At 46.2% G+C, this 20,080-nt stretch overlaps 1 protein-coding gene across 5 annotated transcripts in view; it reads left to right on the plus strand.

Annotated features, from left to right (window-relative positions):
* PRIM2 (DNA primase subunit 2) overlaps positions 1–20,080 on the plus strand; it is a 1,404,979-nt gene that overhangs the window by 412,050 nt on the left and 972,849 nt on the right. For all 5 annotated transcript variants that reach the window (XM_069606178.1, XM_069606180.1, XM_069606181.1 and 2 more), the window contains 2 exons: positions 17,849–17,944; positions 18,262–18,399. In XM_069606178.1, the coding sequence (XP_069462279.1) occupies positions 17,849–17,944; positions 18,262–18,399 (234 nt within the window). The remainder of the gene's footprint in view (positions 1–17,848; positions 17,945–18,261; positions 18,400–20,080) is intronic.

Here is a 20,080-nt window from a genome sequence, read left to right on the forward strand (position 1 = left end):
GTTCAAAAGTCCAAGCTTGATAATAATGTTCATTGTCTTGTTGCAACAAGCGCTAATGCATATGTCTTTTTCCCCTTAGGTGCCGGGGTTCGGAATGCCGGAGATATGGCGGCGACCCGAAGTGAAACGTGCAGTTCCAGTAAATGACTGGTAAGTTCTGGATGAGCGCTCGGGTAATGTCTTTGCATTCGCTCATTCGATGTCTTTGTCTTTTTCCCCATAGGGGCCGGGGTCCGGAAAATGCCTGGAAGCGGCAAGACCCGAAATGAAATGGGAATGACCCAACAGGTAAGTCTTAGAAGGAAACTGAGCTTTTCCTATTCCTTTCCTTCTCTCACCTTGTTCTTGTCTTTTTCTCTCTAGGCTCTGGGAAGTGGCTGTGGATCCTGATGATCGCTGCTGAAGATGGAGGCGTCCAGGATAGGTGAGTGAAATGCAGCGCTGCAGCAATCGTAGCGAAATGCTTTTAAAAATGATGTCTTCCTTTTCAGGATCGTCGATGTGATGTCTCTGTGGTGCTGATTTAGCAGGTAAGGTCTTTTGTCTCCCTTTGCAGGTGACCCAGCATACTGACAGGCGTGGCTGAGGTCCAGATGCAGGAGCTGACACGGTGAGCGTCCAGCTGCGAGGAGCAGAACAACGCGAAGCGTGAGTTGCTGATCGGGTGTGGTTTAAATAGCTTTGGAAGAAGCTCCAAGTGTGTATCCTTCCACCGATCAGGTATGTATCCTTCCCCGACCACACCCGGGTGGAAAGTAGTCCCACAGGTAAAGTAGTTCCATTCAGGCCTCAAAAGGGCCTGGATGTAGCAGCATGGTCTGCATCAGGTAAGTGCACATTAAAACACTTGAACACATGTCTAGCTTTATGAGCCTGGCGCCTAGGGCGCCAGGACAGGGGTCCAACATGAGCCTGGCGCCTAAGGCGCCAGGACTGCGTCCAAAGGGCCCCAGCTTGGGCCCGCTGGCACTCCCCTGGGGGAAATGATGCCTGCCTCTGGGGTTGCTGGGTCGGACCTGGCTCCTTGGAGGTAGGCATCATGACAATATTGCTCCCTCTCTGCCTTCCCCGCTGCAGAATTTCTTTTGCGATTGCAGCTTGCGTTCCGCAAGGCCTTGTGTGTCTGCCTGGCAGAAAACTGGTGGCACACGTTCTGGGGAAAAAACTATAACTGAGGCTATGGGCGTTGTGCGTCCTACTTATCACATTGGGTGACGTCGGCCGTCGGAGGAGGTCCTCGGGGACGGCGCATCGACTACATCGAGACAGGACGCAGACGCCAAAGATTTTCCGAAGCAGCCAGCTGTGGACATTACCTGTCATAGATATGGAATAAGTCGTCGGACCATCCCATCGAAAGAACGTTACCAGGTAAGAAAGTAACTTGTTCTTTGACATAGAACCGTATACTCTTGTGATGAATCCTAGCCACACAACCAGCTTATCTCTGCAGGTGCAACAACTCTGTAATGAGTGTAGATATACTCAACCTATCCTCGGTTCATCTGCACAATCAAAACCCATGTATTCTGTCATAGGCCGATATTTCAGGACATCCACCCCCAGCATCAACCATATACCACAGTACTGCCAGTGTATTCCCTGTGGCCTCACCGTTCCGTTCCTCTCTAGTACTCCAATTCTTTTTATCCTTGCTCCTACACTTGAGGTGGTGTCCGCGAGTGCAGTGGCACTTTATCAGCTCCTCCGATTGCACTTAGGATATAGCTGTGAGTGAGCAGAAGCCACCCACCCCTACTTTTCTGTGCTCAACATCTCTGTGTCCTGGTGGCCATTTTGTCAATCACGCCTGTGCCGTGGACGAAATGTATCAGGCCTGCGATATCCCCAATTTATATGCAGAACGTCCGACAAGTTTCACCCATTCCTCCTCCAAGGTCTTGCCGCTATCAACCGATTTGCCGTGTGTGACGGCTGGAAGTTGTAATCAGTACCGGATCAGCAGGTCCGTTGGGAGCCGCATGTATTCACATTCGTGCTCCTGAGCCATGCCGTTTTGGTCATTCTTAAGGGGAAATGGACTAGTCCCTCAGATTGTCTGTATTGAGAGACTTTGTTTCTCTTTTGGAATTCTTATATTTTTACAATTGCACACATCACCTTATAGTGAATGGCACTTAGCATACTTAGTATCCTTTTAACTTTTTAATGAATGGTAATGGATTTTTGGCTACTTTGACAATGTGGCTAAGACAAGCTGGTGGCAGCGATATGATTTTGAATGTTTTTGATATTTTTCTCGTGCGCGTTTGCATGTACCGCAAATAGCTACTAAGGGTGGCTAGCACTCTAAAATGGCTGTGCTGTGAGATGTTTTCGCTTATTCTTTGGCCATCTTGTTCTTTGGCCTTCTTCCTGCCTCCTCAGTTCAGGAAATGCCATATATGTTAACCCCTTTCCTGATGAAAGCTGTTGCTTTTTGCAGGCAAGTGGGCTTTGTATGTGTGTGCAGGGGGCTGGCAGTGTCTGGTCTCAATCCACTCTCTGGTGCCCGAAAGTCTGTTGTGGATGGATGTGATGACAGGTGGCTGTCCCAGCCTGAACCTTGAATAAAAGGAGGGCTCCTGCAGCAATTCGAGAGATCATTGTTGGCTCTTTTCTGCTATCCCTCAAGCATTCCCTTGTGCACCCTCTCCTAAAAAAGCAGTCTGCTGACCCCTGCTGGCCGGCTAACTATCACCATATCTCAACCCTCCCCCACCCCCCCTTCTTTGGTAAACTCTTGGACAAGGTGGTCCTCCCCCAACTAATCCTTGATACTGAACTTGTTAGCTGCCTCCATGACCATCATTCTGGGCATCCAGAGGCACAGAAACAGCTCTCCTGATCATCTGTGAAGACATGCTCGCAAATCTTGACTCTAACACTCCTGCTGTTCACATCCACCTCGATTTCTCCTCTGCCTTTGACACGGTCAACCATTCTATCCTCATAAAACGGCACTGGGATACCATCGGCATCACGGACCGGGTACTGGATTGGCTGACCTCTTTCCTCACTAACCGCCCTTCCCAGTTGCAACTGGGCCCTTTCTCCTCCAGCACCTTACTCTCTGCCTGCTGCGTCCCCCATGGCTCTATCCTATCGCAATGGCGCTTCAATATCTATCTCGCTCCTCTTGTTCACCTGATCTACTCCTTCTCTCCTATTTCCAGTGTTAAGCTGATGGCACACAGCTTTCTTTCAATCAAACATCCCTCTTCTACCCCTCTTCCTCCTGTCTCATCCCAGATTGTCTGATGGCTATCCAGGCTTGGTGTGCGGCTAACGATCCGTCTTAATGCCAGTAAGACCGAGATTCTTCTTAATGGGACACATGCACCCTGTTTTCCTCACACCCTCTGGCCGCCCTCCTTGGGCCCTCCTCCCTCACCATCCTGTGATGTGGAAAAACCTTGGGGTCATCTTCAACTCCTCTTTCCTTCCTCCCTCACATCTTGGACCTTGGATTCACCTCCTTAGTGGCTTGTCCCTTTCCTCAGAAGCTCAATGTCTCCAGAGCGTTGGTCCTCTCTAGGCTGGACTAATGCCAACAGCTGCTTCCTCAAACTGCCCTTTCCTCTTTACGCCCCCTTCAGCCAATCCAGAATAGGACTGCAAGACTTATCCTTGGCCTCAATCCCAGGGACCTTATCTCTCAGCCCTAAAATCTCTCCACTGGCACCCGGTGGCTGCGAGGATCAAATTCAAGACCCACTGCATCATTCACAAGGCTTTCTGGGGCCTGGCACCACATTATAACCAACTTTCTCTCGCTAAATACTTCCCTGCTAGAGCCCTCCGCTCCTCGAACTCCAACTCTCTGCTTGTCAAACGCTTCTCCAAGCAGAGATTGGGGGACAGGTCTCTTCGACTGGTGCCTTTCTTTCGAACAACCTCCTATCCCTCTGACTTGAGCCGGACCTCCTTAAGTTCTGGAAACTTCTCAAGACTACTTTTCTCTACCTCTTTAACTTTTCCCTTTCCTGCTAACCACCCCACTGCCACTGGTGGCCTGGTCCTTCATGAATCTCAAAGGTTAACAGGCCCTCTGCCTAGTTGATACCAACCCCCCAGCACTGCCCTTGTGTGCACCTGGCCTGGCGGCTTTGCATCCTACCCCTGGAATTCCTCCACCCTATCATTTAGCCAATAGCAGCCTCCCCTGGCACCCCCCTGGCACTTGGCCTTCGCGGGCTCCCACTAGCACTTGCCCCCTCAAGCCCCCTCTTCCCTATCCCCTGCACTTCTCTTCACTGCACTTGCATGTCCGAATGTCACAAGGTCTACTAGGACCACGATTGTATATTTGACCTGTTTTTGCCATGATTTACTTCCCTGTTCCATCCCGATTTGCCTTGTGGCGACTGGAAACCCCATTCTCTTGTATAGGCACCTAACACATGCTCAAACAAGACTTCTACGAGGAAGAGCATCTCGCTGACGACACGAGGATGACTCCTACAGATGACCAGCATCAACTACAGTGATTGGCTCGGTGAAACCATGCTCCTCTGTCTGATCTCAGAAGGCCCTCATTGGTGCTTCATCCCTTGGACTGGTGTGAACAACCTTTCCCGACCCCTGCCTGAGTATTCACACCTTAGAAGGCTTTGGAAGAGTCCCTGGATCAGCAGGTGGGTTGACAAGCTCCCTTTTAGGCTAGCTTGCTGCAGCAATCGTTTCGAGGAGAGCCTTGGTACTTGCAATATCTTCAGCTTATGCCATAAGTCACCTGTCATCGACATTTCAGCAATCTGACTTCAATGGAATCTATACTTGGGCTGCTCATGTGTTCACTTGTGGATGATCACCTGTTGCCACCTGACTTGTGACCTCTGCTGGAAAAATCTTTCTGCGCTCCCATGAGGCGTCGTGAAGGGTCTGCACCGCAGAAGCCTGCATCTTTTCTTCAGTTGGACTCCTCTTCTTGAAGCTGACAGGAGCATTCTGGTGAGAAACGCGACCAGCTTCCAACCCGAAAAGTGACCTCTGCACCTGCAACCCCCTGGGCTTCCCTAACACGAGCCAAGGAAAGAGGATTTTGTCCACACAGAATTCTGTGAGACCTGCTGCATCACCTGGAAGAATCTGAGTCAGAGAGTACGTGCCCATAGCTGTTTCTGTCCCCTGATGGCTCCCAAAGGGCAGCATTGGTTGTAGAGCCCTTGTCCCCAACTCCATCTGGCCGTCGAACCTTGGCTAAGGATCCTTTCCTAGGGCGATGAAGTGGGGTACATTACTGATTTGAAGTAAAAACTTAATTCAATTTAAAATCATTCAAAGTACCACCGCTGCCCACTGCATCAGTTCGGAAATACCTTGCTTGAAGAAACCATAGTTTAGAATCTGTGACTTTTAGGCACCATCCCCAAACATCTTAGTGCTGGACTTTATAAGATAGAGGACACTGACATTGTGCTTATTCTAACGGATTTATGTGATTTCTTTGAAAATATTTCACCTAATGGAGATTTCACCGAAAAACTAAATCTACTTTGTTTTTTAATGCAGGGGGAGACCCCCGCCGCCACCCCCCATTCACCTAACTTGATTGGGCTTTGATTGGCATTTTGCTAACCCCTCAGTGTACCATACTAAGGTAAACTAACTAAATAGGATGGTCTCCTAAAATCCTCCTCCGAGGGGCTCCTTTTAGAAATCCATCTTAACCGTATATAAAGCTTCTATATATGGCTTATGTTTTCACTACCCCCTTGTGCTTCCATCTCTGCTTCACTTTCTCTGCACCATGTTTAAATATCTGCATGGCCTTGCCCCCCACCCCTCTTATCTTTCTATTCTCATGTCTCTATATTCTCCTCCCTGCTTGCTCCGTTCTGAATCTTTACATCTTCTGTGAGGAACCTGAGTGCATCCTCCCATCTGCTCCCTTTGGGATTTCCTTTTAGGTGGCCAGGGAAGGGCATTGCTTTTGGATCCTGACCCTAGGGGTGGATATGTGAGTGAGGATCACCTGGGCGGAGGGTCTTTGGGGAGTGGAGTTAAGGTGACTTTAGGTGAGGCATGGTATCCCCCTTTCCTTTGTCAGAATACACCCTACCCTCCCAAGACCTTTATAGGTTATTACCAGTCTTCCCCACTGGCATAAAGGATGCAGCAACCCAATGCGGAGCAGGCTGTAGAGGGGCCGGTGAAAAGGATGCCGAGAGCTGCAGGAGAGCAAGAAAGATGCTGAAGCCAGGATGGGCCTCGAAAGGGTCGAAAACGCTGCAGAGCTCTGAGACGCGTCTCCCCCGCTGGAGCTGTGGGACACAGGTCTCTAGGAAGCCGGCGAAAGCAGCAGAAAGGTTCCGAAGAGGTGAGCGATACTCGCCGGAGCTCCTGACGAGAGGGAGTCGAGCGACAGCCAGAAAGGAAAGCGAAAGCACCTGGAGGAGCGGCCTTACACCTGTGAGTGATGGAGACCACTCATGCCGGGGCGCTCCAGGGGCTTCGTATGGGCAAAGGAAGATGCTGATCGAGTGAAAGCATATAATGAAGGGGTTTGGAGACCACATGTACAATATTGAATACTGTTAGACGGGCATGGTAACAAGAGAAGACAGACAACGTAGAGTTTCAAAAACTTTATTTTTAATGGTCAGGATGGTACAACGCCTAGCTTGTCCTAACTCTAACGTGGGAATGTTTCCTAACGAAAAGAAAACTAAGGGAAGTCTAAATCTGTCAGTCCAAAACAAAATATTGTCCGTGTCAAAACCTATGCATGCCCTCACTTCTACAGAATGACCGGGTGTATGGGACTTGGCCAACTCAATAGTGTTCAAAGTAAAGTTAATGTGACAAAGGAGGTCTTCTGCAGCTCCCTTCCCCAAATTCAAGGAATTTAGGATTATAAGGGTGACCAGCTCTCTCAGGATTCACTTGGCAAAAAGTTACCTCGCAAAAAGTTCATAGTACTGTTGTGATCTTGATGGTCGTGCAGATTAAGATACCTCCGTCCCCAAGTACCACACTGATGGAAAGTAAATCCCTACCAATGCAATCTTTGAGGCCACAGGTGTAGAGTGCCGCCAATCTGGAACCAAGGACCCCCTGACCACTGTAAGGCAATGATTGATTAGGTCAAACAGTCGCAATGGATAACAGTGCAATATAAAGAAAGAAAGTGCTAGATGGCTTACCCAGATGTGATGGCCAGAAAACCTTGAATGGGTAGGAAGAGTAGGAGGGGTCCGTGGCAGCACTCTTGGTGGAAAACACCTGAGCCAAACGGGTATTAAAATGGATGATCCGTGAGCAATCTGATAAACAGTCCAGGGTCAGTAGCCAGAAGAAAACGCCAAAGTCCAGAGTTCCAGCAATCCAAATTAGCAAAGCCCAGGGTCGTAATACCAGAAGAGAACAGTTCCACTTAACTGTAGGGAAGAACAAAGCAATCCTTAGAACGTTCTGTAGTCAAGAAATCCAAAGATTTAAAAAACACTGTGCAGCACTCCAACGAAGCAGCTGTGAAGCGTTATCTTCGCGTTTCCCCTGTCCTTTTGACTGCGTGAAATAGTCACATGACAGTCACAAGGGAAACGTGGGAACTGCGTCACGTGACCCTCGATGTTGAATGGGACAACCGCCGGCGCTTGATCACATGACCGGAGGCGCTATGTATGCCCGTGGATAAGCGCTGCCGTATGCCCGTGGAATGTCTTTGTGCGTCGTGGAACAGCACTGTCTCGGAGATGAGCGCCAAGCTAAGTTCCAATACAGAAAGGGCCGTAGGCATCCCTGTCTGGTTATTGACTGCCGCTGTGTGTGTGTGTGTGTGTGTGCATGGTTACGTGCATGGTAGCGAGGACTGCGGGGAACTTAATGGATCACACGTGCGGGACCAGAGGGGATGGTGTTAGATGTGGATCTGGGAGGCGTGGCAAATGTGTACCTGGAAAGAGGCGTGACAAGTACCTTTTCTTTGTAAGTTCTGTTGGCTTCACCGGGTCCCCCTTTCTTGAACCCAAAAGCCCTCTGAGTCACACTTCTTCAATGGGTCTCTCAGGCTTCCCTCGCCCAAGCTTAGACTCTTATGGTTACTTTACCATTTCAAATTACCAGTGTTCAACTGGTTCAGTTGTATTTTTTTTTAACACAAAATGTTCAGCTCACAAGTTCCATACAGTTCTCTTTTAGCTTTTTACTGTATCAGACACGCTTTTCCTATGCGCCTGGCGTACCCCTCGGAAGAGAGGCTAGCAGCCATTCAAGGAAAGGTGCAACGACTGTCGCCAGCGAAGACGGCCACGGTGCGGGACATCAAGTCGTTACTGGGCATGCTGTTGTCCTGCATCTACCTCGTCTGTCTCTGCAGGTTGCAGTTGCGACCCCAGATGCGGCAATTCCTGGATGCCCATTTTATACAGGTTTCCGGATGTTTCATGGACAAGATCCCTCTCAACGTGGAGTTCCAACGGGTGATTGAATGATGGGGGTCCACTATCGGCCAAGGCACATGATTTCAAAAACCCCCCATACCAGGAGACGGTCACCATAGACGGCTCCTTAGAAGGTTGAGGAGCGCACACCGGACGTCTGCAAGCCAGAGGCCTGTGGCTGCTGGAGGAGAAGGATCTGCATATTAACATCCTGGAGCTACGGGCAGTGTTCTGGGCCCTCAAGTCGTTCCTACCGTCTCTGAAAGACAAGGTGGTGAGGATCTTCACAGACAATACCTTCAACATGTTCTACATCAGAAGGCAGGGGGGCACCCAATCCCCAGCGCTCTCCATGGAAGCCCAGGACTTGTGGCACTGGGCCATTGGACAGGGGATGTTCCTCGTTTCTCTGCAGCTGGCAGGAGTCAAGAACACCACCGCAGACTCCCTCAGCAGGGAACTGTGCTCCTGCCACGAGTGGGATCTTCGTCAGTATCAGGTCGACCGCTGTTCGTCGAATGGGGCAGACCCCAGATCGATCTGTTTGCCACAGTGGCGAACTACAAATGCCAGATGTTTGCCAGCAGATTCTACCAGCCGAGGAGCTTGGGGGACGCGTTCTCCTTCCTGTCGGAAGGGCTGTTTCTGCACGCGTTCCCTCCGTTCCCTCTCCAGCTAAAAGTCATCAACACACTCGGACAGTGTCAATGCAAGATGATACTGATCACCCCGGCGTGGCCGAGGCAGATTTTGTATCTGGACCTTTTCAGTCGATAGGCGTTGCCTTCAGTCAAGTTGCTGGTGGTAGCGGATTTGCTCACCAGAGAGGGAGGCGCAATCCTTCATCACGACCCAGGATCGCTGAACCAGAAGGCTTGGCTCCTGCAGCCTTAGCGTTTGGAGGTTACGAGTTGCCAGGGCACTGCAGGGTGGTCCTCCCCAAGGCCAGGGCATCGTCAACTTTCAAGTGCTACGGCCATAAGTGGAAGCCTTTTGCAACGAGGTGCTGGTCGCAGAAGATCACCCCTCAGAGGGTCACGGATCCTCAGATCCTTCCATACTTGCTGTCCTTGGCAAAAGCTGGACTGCCTCGCGCATCCATCAAGGTACATCTGGCAGCCATCTCCCGCTACACCAGGTCCCCGGGGAGATCCTTGCTGTGCTCCCACAGACTCGTCAAGGAGTTTCTCAAAGGCCTTTTCCGATCCATGTCGCCGGGGAAGCCTCCTGCCCTGGCGTGGGAACTCAATGTGGTTCTGACGAGGTTCATGGTGGGCCCACTTCGAAGCTATGCATCAGGCCCCACTCAAGTTTCTCCCGTGGAAGACAACTTTCCTTGTGGCCATCACCTCTGCCAGATGTGTAAGTGAGATCCAGGCCCTATCTTGCAAGCAGCCATACCTGACTTTCCACGAATCAAGGGTGGTACTGTGTACACACCCCTCTTTCATGCCGAAGATTCCATCGGAATCCCACCTCAACGAGCCTTTGGTGTTACCGGTTTTCTTCCCAAAGCCGAGAGGGCCTTGCACTCGCCAGATGTTGCTCGTGCCTTGAAGTTCTACGTGACGCACATGAAGAGTTTTCGGATGACTTCTCAATTGTTTGTGAACTTTGGTCCTGTGAACCATGGGAAGGCCTTGTCCAAGGCTTCCAACTCAAGACGGCTCTCTGGCTGCCTCATGTACTGCCATCGGTTGGCGACCCGACTGCTGCCAGGCCGCCCGAGAGCCAACTACACCAGAGCGATCGCTGTGATGACGACGTTTGTCTGGTGTACCCCTGCTAGACATCTGCAGGGCTGCTATGTGGAGGTCCACGCACACCTTCACAAAGTTGTACTGTGTCGACAGGGATTCCAGGGTCGGCCAAGCAGTGCTATGCAACCTGTTCGCTTGAGGCGAGTCTGTTCCAGAGATGAGTTAATTGCTTCTGTTGAGGCTTACCACCTCTAGTGGTTGTGTAATGTTGTACTGCTGTGTATTCGTTATTCATGAGCATGTGAATCCATGCCAATCCCCATGCTGGAGAAGATTTAAGTTACTTACCTGTAACTATTGTACAGCATGGGTCTGGCATGGATTCACATGCAAACCCTCCCTCCATCCCCTCTGCGGCTCTTCTTCGTCATACTGCCACTTTATGTGATTACCAAATTCAAAGATGGCTGCCCAGAGGCACGGCTTAGGGAGAGGACTGTCATTTGATGGCAGCAGTATGACCCAGAGGACAGTGATTTGGTTTAGAGGAGAAATAGTTTTAAAGTGAAACTGCTTTTTCTTTTACCGAGGATTCCCAGCCTGATGAGGGGGAATATTCATGAGCATGTGAATCCATGCCAGACCCATGCTGGAGAACAATAGTTACAGGTAAGTAACTTAAACATTTGCTCGCTTTTTGTGTCTGCGCACAGCTCCTCGGACACTTCCTTCCTTCATACAGTGCCTTTAGAGAACGTGTAATCATACACGCGACCACTCTGCCACTATGTATCCTTGCATTTTCAGTTGTCAGTTTCACCCGACGTGTCTTCAGCCTTACGCGATTAGGCTGCAATGTTGTATCTTCCTCGCCTACTTTAATACACACCAGGCTCTCACTGCGCTTCACTCATCGGTTGTGGTTTCTCCATTCTGGGGTCCACGTCCTTGCTGTCTGAGGTCACAACCTCACCACCTGCCCCTCAGACACTCCTGTGCTCCTGTCCTGGCCCAGGGGAACAATCACTTTGTTTTACCAGTGTAACAAGGGATCAGCACGCCTCCTTGCTCCCTTCTTTGGACTTCTCTTCTTTGCTGGAGATATGGGCCTCTAGCCATGATTTCTCTGGGGCCTTCCTCACACAGCACCTTGGAGTCTCTGTATCATGGTTTCTCCCAGCTGGTCCTGGGCAACCACGGCTCCTTGGCTCTCCACCCAACTCGTTCACTGTGTTGAATGCCTCTGTTCACTTTATACTTTTTTGAGTGCCTGACAGGCTGCAGGTGGGTATGGTTGATTTCAATTGCCTGACCCTGTCTGGCCTTGATAATGGGACTTGTCCATTGAGGATGTTGGTGTTCCTCGATCTGCATCTTCTTCGTCCCAGTACCATAGTGGTGTTTCACATAGGAGTCTGCCCTCCTGTTGACTCCCTCTTCTTCGTCACGCTACTTGAGTGATACTTGGGGAAATGAAGTTGGTGCGCCTTAATGTATCCTCTGAAGGCAGAGGAGGGGTTGGATAGGGTACTTACAGAGAAGGGGGGATACTGTGTCTCAGTTCTAGGGGTGTCCTTTTGACAGAAAGGTGGCATTACTGTTAGTTTTCTTGTCCCCTTCTCAAGGTTGACATAATGTTCAAGATGGTCAGGGTGTGACACGTCAAATCTTCTTTCTTGTCTTATTTCTGTGATGATAATAGGAGGTTGGTGGTTCTAGTTCTTTTAGTCTGATATCCTCAGTAAATGAGGTTAATAGGGAAGGAAAGCACTACTGTCTCACAGTAGTTTCTAAGATTAGAGGGACGGGGGATAAGTCAGTGTCATAGTTAGAAAAAGGGGTTTGCTGCGCTGGGGTTTTATGCACCTTTACTTTTCTCCCAGTGTGAGTGTTTGATCGAAGGTCTTGGGGTAGGGCAGGACATGCGTGACAATATCCTATGACTGAGGGAGGGTAGGATAGGTCGGGACTATAAAAGGGGGATACCATGTCTCGCCCTTGGTCATTCCCTTCCCAATCCCAGAGGACCCTTACCCAGGTGAACCTCCCTCCCTTGTCCGCCCCCAGGGTTGGGATAAAAAAGCGATGGCCCGCCCCTGTCCACCTGCGTAGAAGATCCCCGGGTAGTAGGCAGGGAAAGACTCTTAGGTTTTTCACAATAACGAACAAGCTGCAAAGTACTAATGAGTTATTGAATAGCGAACTAAGGATAAGAAAAAAGATATAATACCACATAAGTGAAAAGAAAATGATGAACATTTGCGAACAAAGTGAATTTGAAGGAAAAGCATTTATGAATAATGTGAAAGTACAAAGACAATTGGAAACCAGTAATGAGAGCTTATGAAGCAGGCGAAAAGCAATATTGGATAGTGTAAAATCAAGCTGGTAACCAGGTAAGTGTGTGAAAGTCATGTGTTGGCTGAGTTAAGACTGTCAAAGTGAAACTGAACCGCTGATGGACTAATGATGCAGAAAGGAAACCTCTGTTGGCAAGGAAGTCCAATGAGAAGTGATGAACTTTACAAAGTGCCAAGGGTTATTGGTTGTGTGATTTGTGATGGGTGGACTGTTTGGTGCGACAAATGCGCCTAGACGAGTAACCCCTACGTGGAGTGAACAAAGGAAACTTAAGAGGCTGAAGCTGTTTTTCCTAACAAGTGTTCAAGTGACTAGAAGAAAAGGCAAGTTAAATGAAGTGGTGAAAAGCCTGAAATATTGCAAAATGGATTTGAAATCGGTATTGAGAATTAAGGAAGTTGAATTGACTGAATTTGAAGCCAGGAGAACTGCCTTGTTTGGGAAGGGAATCCCAAGAGTTTGGAACTGTTGAACTTGGGGAAGGGAACCCTGAGGTATGTTTGTGGAACTGATTTGTACTTGGGGAAGCTGAGAGCAAACCAGGAGCTGGAAGAAGCACCAAACTTTATTTTGAACACTTTCTTTGGTTGCTGACATTCTTACACATTGTATGTTTTTAGTTGTGAGGACAAGTATAGGTTTTGGACACAGACTGGCTTTTGGGTTGAACTTTGACACAGACGATCCTTTGTTTGTTTAGGTAGGGAAATCCCACCTTAGCATGGGGCAAGTTAGGCCTTACTCCATCCTGACAATTGAGAAATAAAAGTTCTATTTTAGAAAGGTGAATCTGTTGTCTCTTACTCCATGATGCCTTCACACTTCCTTACATGCCCCTAAACTTTGGAATTCCCTTCCCCTTGCTGTTTACTTTTCTTCCTCCTTTCAGATCTTTCGTACCCATCTAAAAACCCATTAACTCACTAAATTAACACCTATTTTTCTAGCATTTGTTTATTGCATTATCAAATTGCTTGTACTGTAGAGCGCTTTGGTGAAAGCACTTTACATCACAATAAATACAAATATAGATCAGTTTTGACACTTTTTTCATTCCCCATAATGATACTATAAGAAAACATGCCAATATACATCAGTGTCCCCACATAAGACACTCCTATTGAAGGAAATAATGTCCATTCTAGCTGCACCAATATAGGCCAGTATGGTTACGCCCAAACATTTATCGTTGGCTTTGACATAATGCCATAATAACATGCTACTTCAAGAAAATATATCTATAATGGCTAAAACCAATGTAGGCCCCCGTCCCGGCAGCAAAAGCAGCCCAACATCTCCCTCTGCCGCCCACCTGGATAGTAGTGGTGCCTCTTCCCACATTTCAACTTAAATCCTGCTCGCATTTGTAACCGAAGGCATAAATTGATTTTCAAAAATTATCAGAGTTTGCTAATTAAAATATTTATGATTAGCAAACTGACCCATTTAATTAGCAATTTTGTACTAATATTGTTAATGTCACCGGATGTTATTTGTACCCAAAACATGAAATGAGCAACAATACAGCAGTTTTGCTTACTGCTGAAATAAGACATTCGTGAGAGGAGTCGGGCCTGGCGAATGCTTTAAACTTCAGCTAGATCTGCAGGTCGGGTAATTTACTTTACCTATTCAACCTAAGAGAAATGCACTTGACACATGGCAACGGAGAACAATATATTTATAATCTGATTTCTGTAAAATGGTGCATGTCACTACAAAACCACGTTATGCTTGGCATACTGCTGCCATCCAGAGTTCAGCCATGCACAGTGATAGTTTGACATTTACTGCAAACAAAGTAGATGTTAAATAAAAGTTTCAAACATCTCTTGTAAATGCTACTCGACCTTCAATCATAAAATCTACTCGACTGAGTGGGTGAAATGACTTTTCAAGCCAGAGATGAGGGTCTGTAAAATGTAAAAGGTTAGCTGCATGAATGCACACAAATAGATATTAAAAAAAAGGCACTGAAAACAGTTTGGCCAGCTGTCTCTGCTGTCTCCTGCAGGTGCTAATATATAATACAATCATAAAGCAAAGCAAGCTCTAGAGGCTAACTACAGTGTTTGGTATTGCAATAGGTCTATAGATCTACAGACTGGAACTATTGATCACTACTTTGCTTGAGCATTTAGTTCGCTTTGTGTATTTATTATGTAAGAGGAAAGAAAGAGACTAAGCCGAGTCGATTGCGTAGCCGGCCCAGAACTGGCCAAACTAGGTGGAATATTGTAGTTTGTGGTCATCTCGCTTTCAGGGACCTGGTAAAAAACAGGTTGATAATATAGAATGTCAAGGAGTATGGGTTCGATCATGGGTTGAACACAAGTTGCAAGATGTATGCAACCTGGAGGTTACAGAACTAGGGTTGCCATCCACAGCATTTGATCATGTGATAATGTACGTGTTCAAAAGTTCACTAGTGAACAAGTTCAAAAGTTCACTAGTCAACATGATGAATCTTCCTCAACAAAAGGAAATATAGTTGACACTTTGAAATTCAGATACACTAACCTAAACTTTACTGTAAAGCAAGCATGGATCGATGCAAGGTTTTACAGTCTCAATACTGTAATTATGTATTATTTAACAACTTACATTTTAGGAATGGAATTGCATGAATGTCTTTTTAAAAGATATAAAGTTGACACATACTTGTTTTTGCCAGACAGGGTATGAAAAGCTTAATAAAAGTGTCATCCCAATTACTTCTGGTTTGCAATTATTTGAAAAAAGAATTCTTGCACTCCTACACATGCATTTGGCACAAGAGTGGAGGAGAGGATTACTGCTGCACTTTCCCTCCATTAGCACTTGAAGTGAACACAGAAAAGAGGGTGAAGAGAGCAACGACGGCAAGAGAGGAATGCAGGGCGAGCTGTGCTTTCATTGAAGAGGGCAACTTAAATAGTTAAGTTTGCTAAGCAAGTATTCATTTGATTAGCAAAACTACAGAATTGAATAGCAAATTGCTTTGCAACACTGCTTATTTTATGCCTTGCAACCCTTGTCCCGCCTCCACTTAACCTGCCCATCCACACATCATACACGTGGCACTTTCACAAATGCACTAGGAATCCCATTGCATGCAGGCACACACACCATACAGACATACATAAATGCATCCAAAGTATTTTGTTTTCAACCCTTACCTGCTCTCGCCCTCAGCTTGCCACTACCTCTGCATGAACCAACCCAAGAAACTTGTTGCACATCAAACCCCAGAGGTCCAGCTGAACAGCTCACTTCCCTATATTATGCTCTAAACGCAGTAGTTCTATCAAAGAACAGTCAATTGCAGCTCATGTAATTTGTTCACACCAGTGGCATGAGCAGCACCTTCTGCAGAGATGATCTCTACTATAGCATTGCAGATGTGAAGACAGCCTATATGATGCCAATGCTTATTGTGATAAACAGGAATTGCTAGCTACACCAAATGTTGTGATTACAAGAAAAACATCCATTTTTAAAACCTTTAAATCTTTTTATGCATGTTTTTACTTGCATAAAATATTAATCAGGGGAGAATTAAATGTTTGTACTCTGTGAGAGATGCTTTTACTCTCAGCTTGCCCAAATAGGGAATACAACACTCTTTCCTGAAATGATCACCTAGAGCTCTGATCCATGCTTTTCATACCGTCAACCATTCCTTGAACCACAGTTGCACAGCACACCCTGAGCTATGTTTGGCTTTGTTCTCCATCCTCAACACTGGACTATTTGACACTTGCACAGCCTTGCTTAACATCACTCTGTAAGCCCCCAACATGCTAGACTATTCTGCACTTTCAATTATCTACCCCATCTGCCTTAATATATGAAACAGATGGCATTCCTGTAGCTCCACACACGTGGATCCAAAATGAAACCTTTCCTCAAATGTTCTAGGACTGGAGTTGGGATAGTACATTACCCCCCAGAATATTTAGGGGAAAGGTCCCACGTTTCTCCAGCGTTATTTATTCACTCTGCTTTACTTAAAACAATAATATTTTAAAGCATGGCTCTGATGTGCCCCTGGCTACTACACACAATTGTAGTACTTTGTGTGCATTACTTAAAGTACTCTTTAGAACTGCACACAAAAGGTAAAGGACCTACACATAGAAAAGACCATACACTTAATATAATCTTAAACTCTCTCAGGCAAGATAGAAGAATTGACACCCTTATACAGGTTGGAGACTGAATGACTACATCATTCCGTTCATCTTAGTTTTAATAAACCTTTTGTATTCCCAATTTGTGCGCCTTCCACTCATGCCACAGCATGGGGCCTCTTTGAAAACATCTCTGGTTATGCCACTTAAACCATCAAAAGGTTCTCATAAAGTAGACCGGGAAAACAAAAACAGGTTAACAAAGAACCATGTAGAAGATTTCTAACAAAATGCTGAATGCAAATGGATGAAAACGTTTGATCCCCATCTTAAAATTAGCCTGTCTTGAACATTTGTACAACAGTAAAGCCCAGATCAAACCGAACAGACACAAATTTATAATGGTAGAATAGAGACAGCCCTGCACACACCTAATTTAAACAATTCTTAATGAATGACCAAGCATTTCCGTAAGTGCCTTCTCAAAAACTTTGTAATGCTCTATCAAGATTCTTCATACATATAATCAGACTATCCACATCAAGGCAAAACCAATAATTGCTGTTGGTACCTTTTTTAAATGTCAAGACATTAACTGACTAACCATCATTGGAGACGTTTCAAACCATCTCATCTGACTTATAAACTGTTGTTCAGCAAAATAAAAGCCAGGGCACTTGAATAGTCTTATCCTGCACAGCATTTTATTGCTCTCTACTCTGTCTACTCAGTTTCTTTTATACGCCTCAGAGAATCCAAAATGCGGCAGCCTGACCAGTTACGTGTATAGAGTGCAGAGAGTCTAAATCGCGAGCTTTTGCTTCCCTGAACTGGCTTCCAGTCTAGTCTTCAAGATGGTTAACTTCAAAGCCATCGCCAGAGTTCATTACCAAGAAGTTTTCACACGTTCTAAATATGAAAATAATTCAAGGGGTGGATTATTAAGTTGTCGTTGTTAAGCGTTTTCTTGTTAATAATCACTAAATTGCAAAGATTGTAGTGGCAGAATCCTATTGTGTATGAACGCAAAATGTGTATCTAACTGAGATCATGTGGACCTTTATGGGACCCTATTGAAAGTGCAGCATCTATTAACAAATAGTCCGAGGTGTTGTTTCCCTTGCAGGGCGGCTGCTCTTTTGTGTTGCATAAGGGGCTTTTTGTTTAATCTTCAAGGCACGGCTAACTTACTTATCTGGCCTATTCTTTAAAGGTGCATAAAAAGGATGTCTACCAATTTATTTGAAAATGTGCTTACTATCACGCTTGTGTTTTTTTTGTTTTTTAGATTAGTGTTGAAGAAAAGGAGTCTTACAAAGAAAAACTCAGACTTTCTACTCCAGGATTAAGTACGACAAAAATAGATGAGCAAGAGTTTTACAAGGTATGTGAAAGCTCTGGTTTTGGAGTATCTCGGAGGCCTCTTTGCGTAAGGTGCTTAATTTTGTAAAGAATTCGGAAATGGTAGGCCTTCGTTTTGCCTCTGTTGCATGTAATTCTGCGTGATAAGTTGCTTCAGTGATAACTCTGCATGCAGGACTGCCCCATCATAGTGAGATTTAGTACATGACCACACAGTCTTTTTTTTAAAGCTGAAATAGACTTGCTGCTTGTGCTGACTCACTGCTACCCAGTGGAGGATTCTAGTCAATGGAAGCCACAGTTTGAAGCCACTGCTAACTTTTCTGTTCTGTTTGTTAGGTTCCATTCCAGGATGCTCTTGATTTGGTTCGCCCGAGAAAGGTCTTCCTTCGGAAAGGCTTTGCCTACATCCCACACCAGGAAATTATCACCATCGTCCTGAACGACTTCAGAACCAAGCTTTCGAAGGCCCTCGCTGTAAGTGTACACCATCCTCTGTACATTTCTGCTTTGCTTTTGTTTGGCAGTCCAGTAGATTATAATGGATGAACTTGGAGTGCTTTGAAAGGAGTAGTCTTGTGCAGAATGTTGCTAAGCCTTGAGAGCTTCATTTTGTTATTGTCTCTGGTGGTCTCTATTCAATTCGGTATTTACACGGGAAGTTTGCTTAAAAATGTTATTGTCCCGATCGTTCGGGCATGTATTTTTAAGCACACTGTAGTCAATCTTAAAAAATGTTCCTATGCATCTTACCTTAGTTTTACTCACTTTTACACATGCAAAAACAGGTTGGGCGCTGCCATCTTGTGCTAATCTTATCCATTGATGCATCGCCCTAAATTCAAGTGCCATTGCGGTAAGAATACAGATCGCCGCCCCTCAACTTGACATCACTAGTCCAAACATTATGCTCCACCTATTTTCATGATGTTCGTGGCCAGCGTAGCCAAACGTGCACTGTCATCACTCACACCATAACGTTACTTAACGCAGAACCAGGAAGATGAACACACATCCTTTCACAGCGTGAACATTTTCTTTCTTGTCCCAAATAGGAGAGCAAAACAGTTATTTTTAAGAAATCATCAATAGTCTGAAATGCAACATGCTTTTATTTTGCAAAGAACTCTCACAAGAGAAGCTTAAGTCCAAGCTTAAATGAACAATATCTTCTTGCAATACAAGTTATAGCTAGCGAACATCGCATGCTTTGAATGTTTAACTGGCTCATGATACGCCGATTGCGTTCAGCGATCGATCAATCTCTGTACTTCAATTCTTGTGTCCTTGTTTTACACCAGCAAAACTTTCTAAGGACACACATGGTGTTCCGTTCGTGAGAAGCTATGGATTCTTTTCGCTTTCAAGCGCAACGCTCTTGCATCAGCACGTTTTCACATCATAAACGCTGACAAGTTGCTCCTTATTGCTGGTACCGCTAAAGGGCAGATTGGTCCCACATAACGGTTATCAAATGAGCACCGTTGATGATTATCCACCAATGTTAATTGAAGAATCCATCCGACGTTAGCTGGAAACTATGGCATGCGCAGAACAGTAGAATATAGCGGTGTAGAAAAACGAATAAAAGAATATATTTAATAGCCGGTCTGTAATCGAATATAGAAGGTTACCTTATAATTCAGAACCAGATGAAACCTAATCATAAACACAGACCACACAGAATAAACAGACATGCCAACACTGGGGAGGAGGTCGGACAACTACGTGCATGAAAGGTTAACGCTGTGAAGTAGTTATACCTCCCAATGGGAGGGAGAACCAGATGTACCTGCTTCGCATAGCGGCCCCTATCAGGAAAGGAGGACAGAGAGAGTAACGTTTTCAGTCGTACCACAGACAGATGGCATTATAATGGGAGTGGTAAGAGTAGTGATCGAAAAGAGAACCAAGTGTCCATTGAAAAGGTTCTGCCCATGCCCCTTCAACCCCCCACTTTATATTGCACAAGGATGCAATGGCGACAGCACACCAGGATATCCCACAGGACAAAGCGCTGTGGATATCATTTGCATGCATACAGGTTGTGGCTGCAGGTTTTTGGAGGAATATTCACAATATGGTCCAGCTAACAACCCATAACTCTGCACAGACTATATTAGTGGGCAAGGCCAGTAAGCAATACACCCAAAAAAGT

Source organism: Ambystoma mexicanum, chromosome 4p (genome assembly GCF_040938575.1).
Source record: "Ambystoma mexicanum isolate Mex_15411 chromosome 4p, UKY_AmexF1_1, whole genome shotgun sequence".
Taxonomy (NCBI): domain Eukaryota; kingdom Metazoa; phylum Chordata; class Amphibia; order Caudata; family Ambystomatidae; genus Ambystoma; species Ambystoma mexicanum.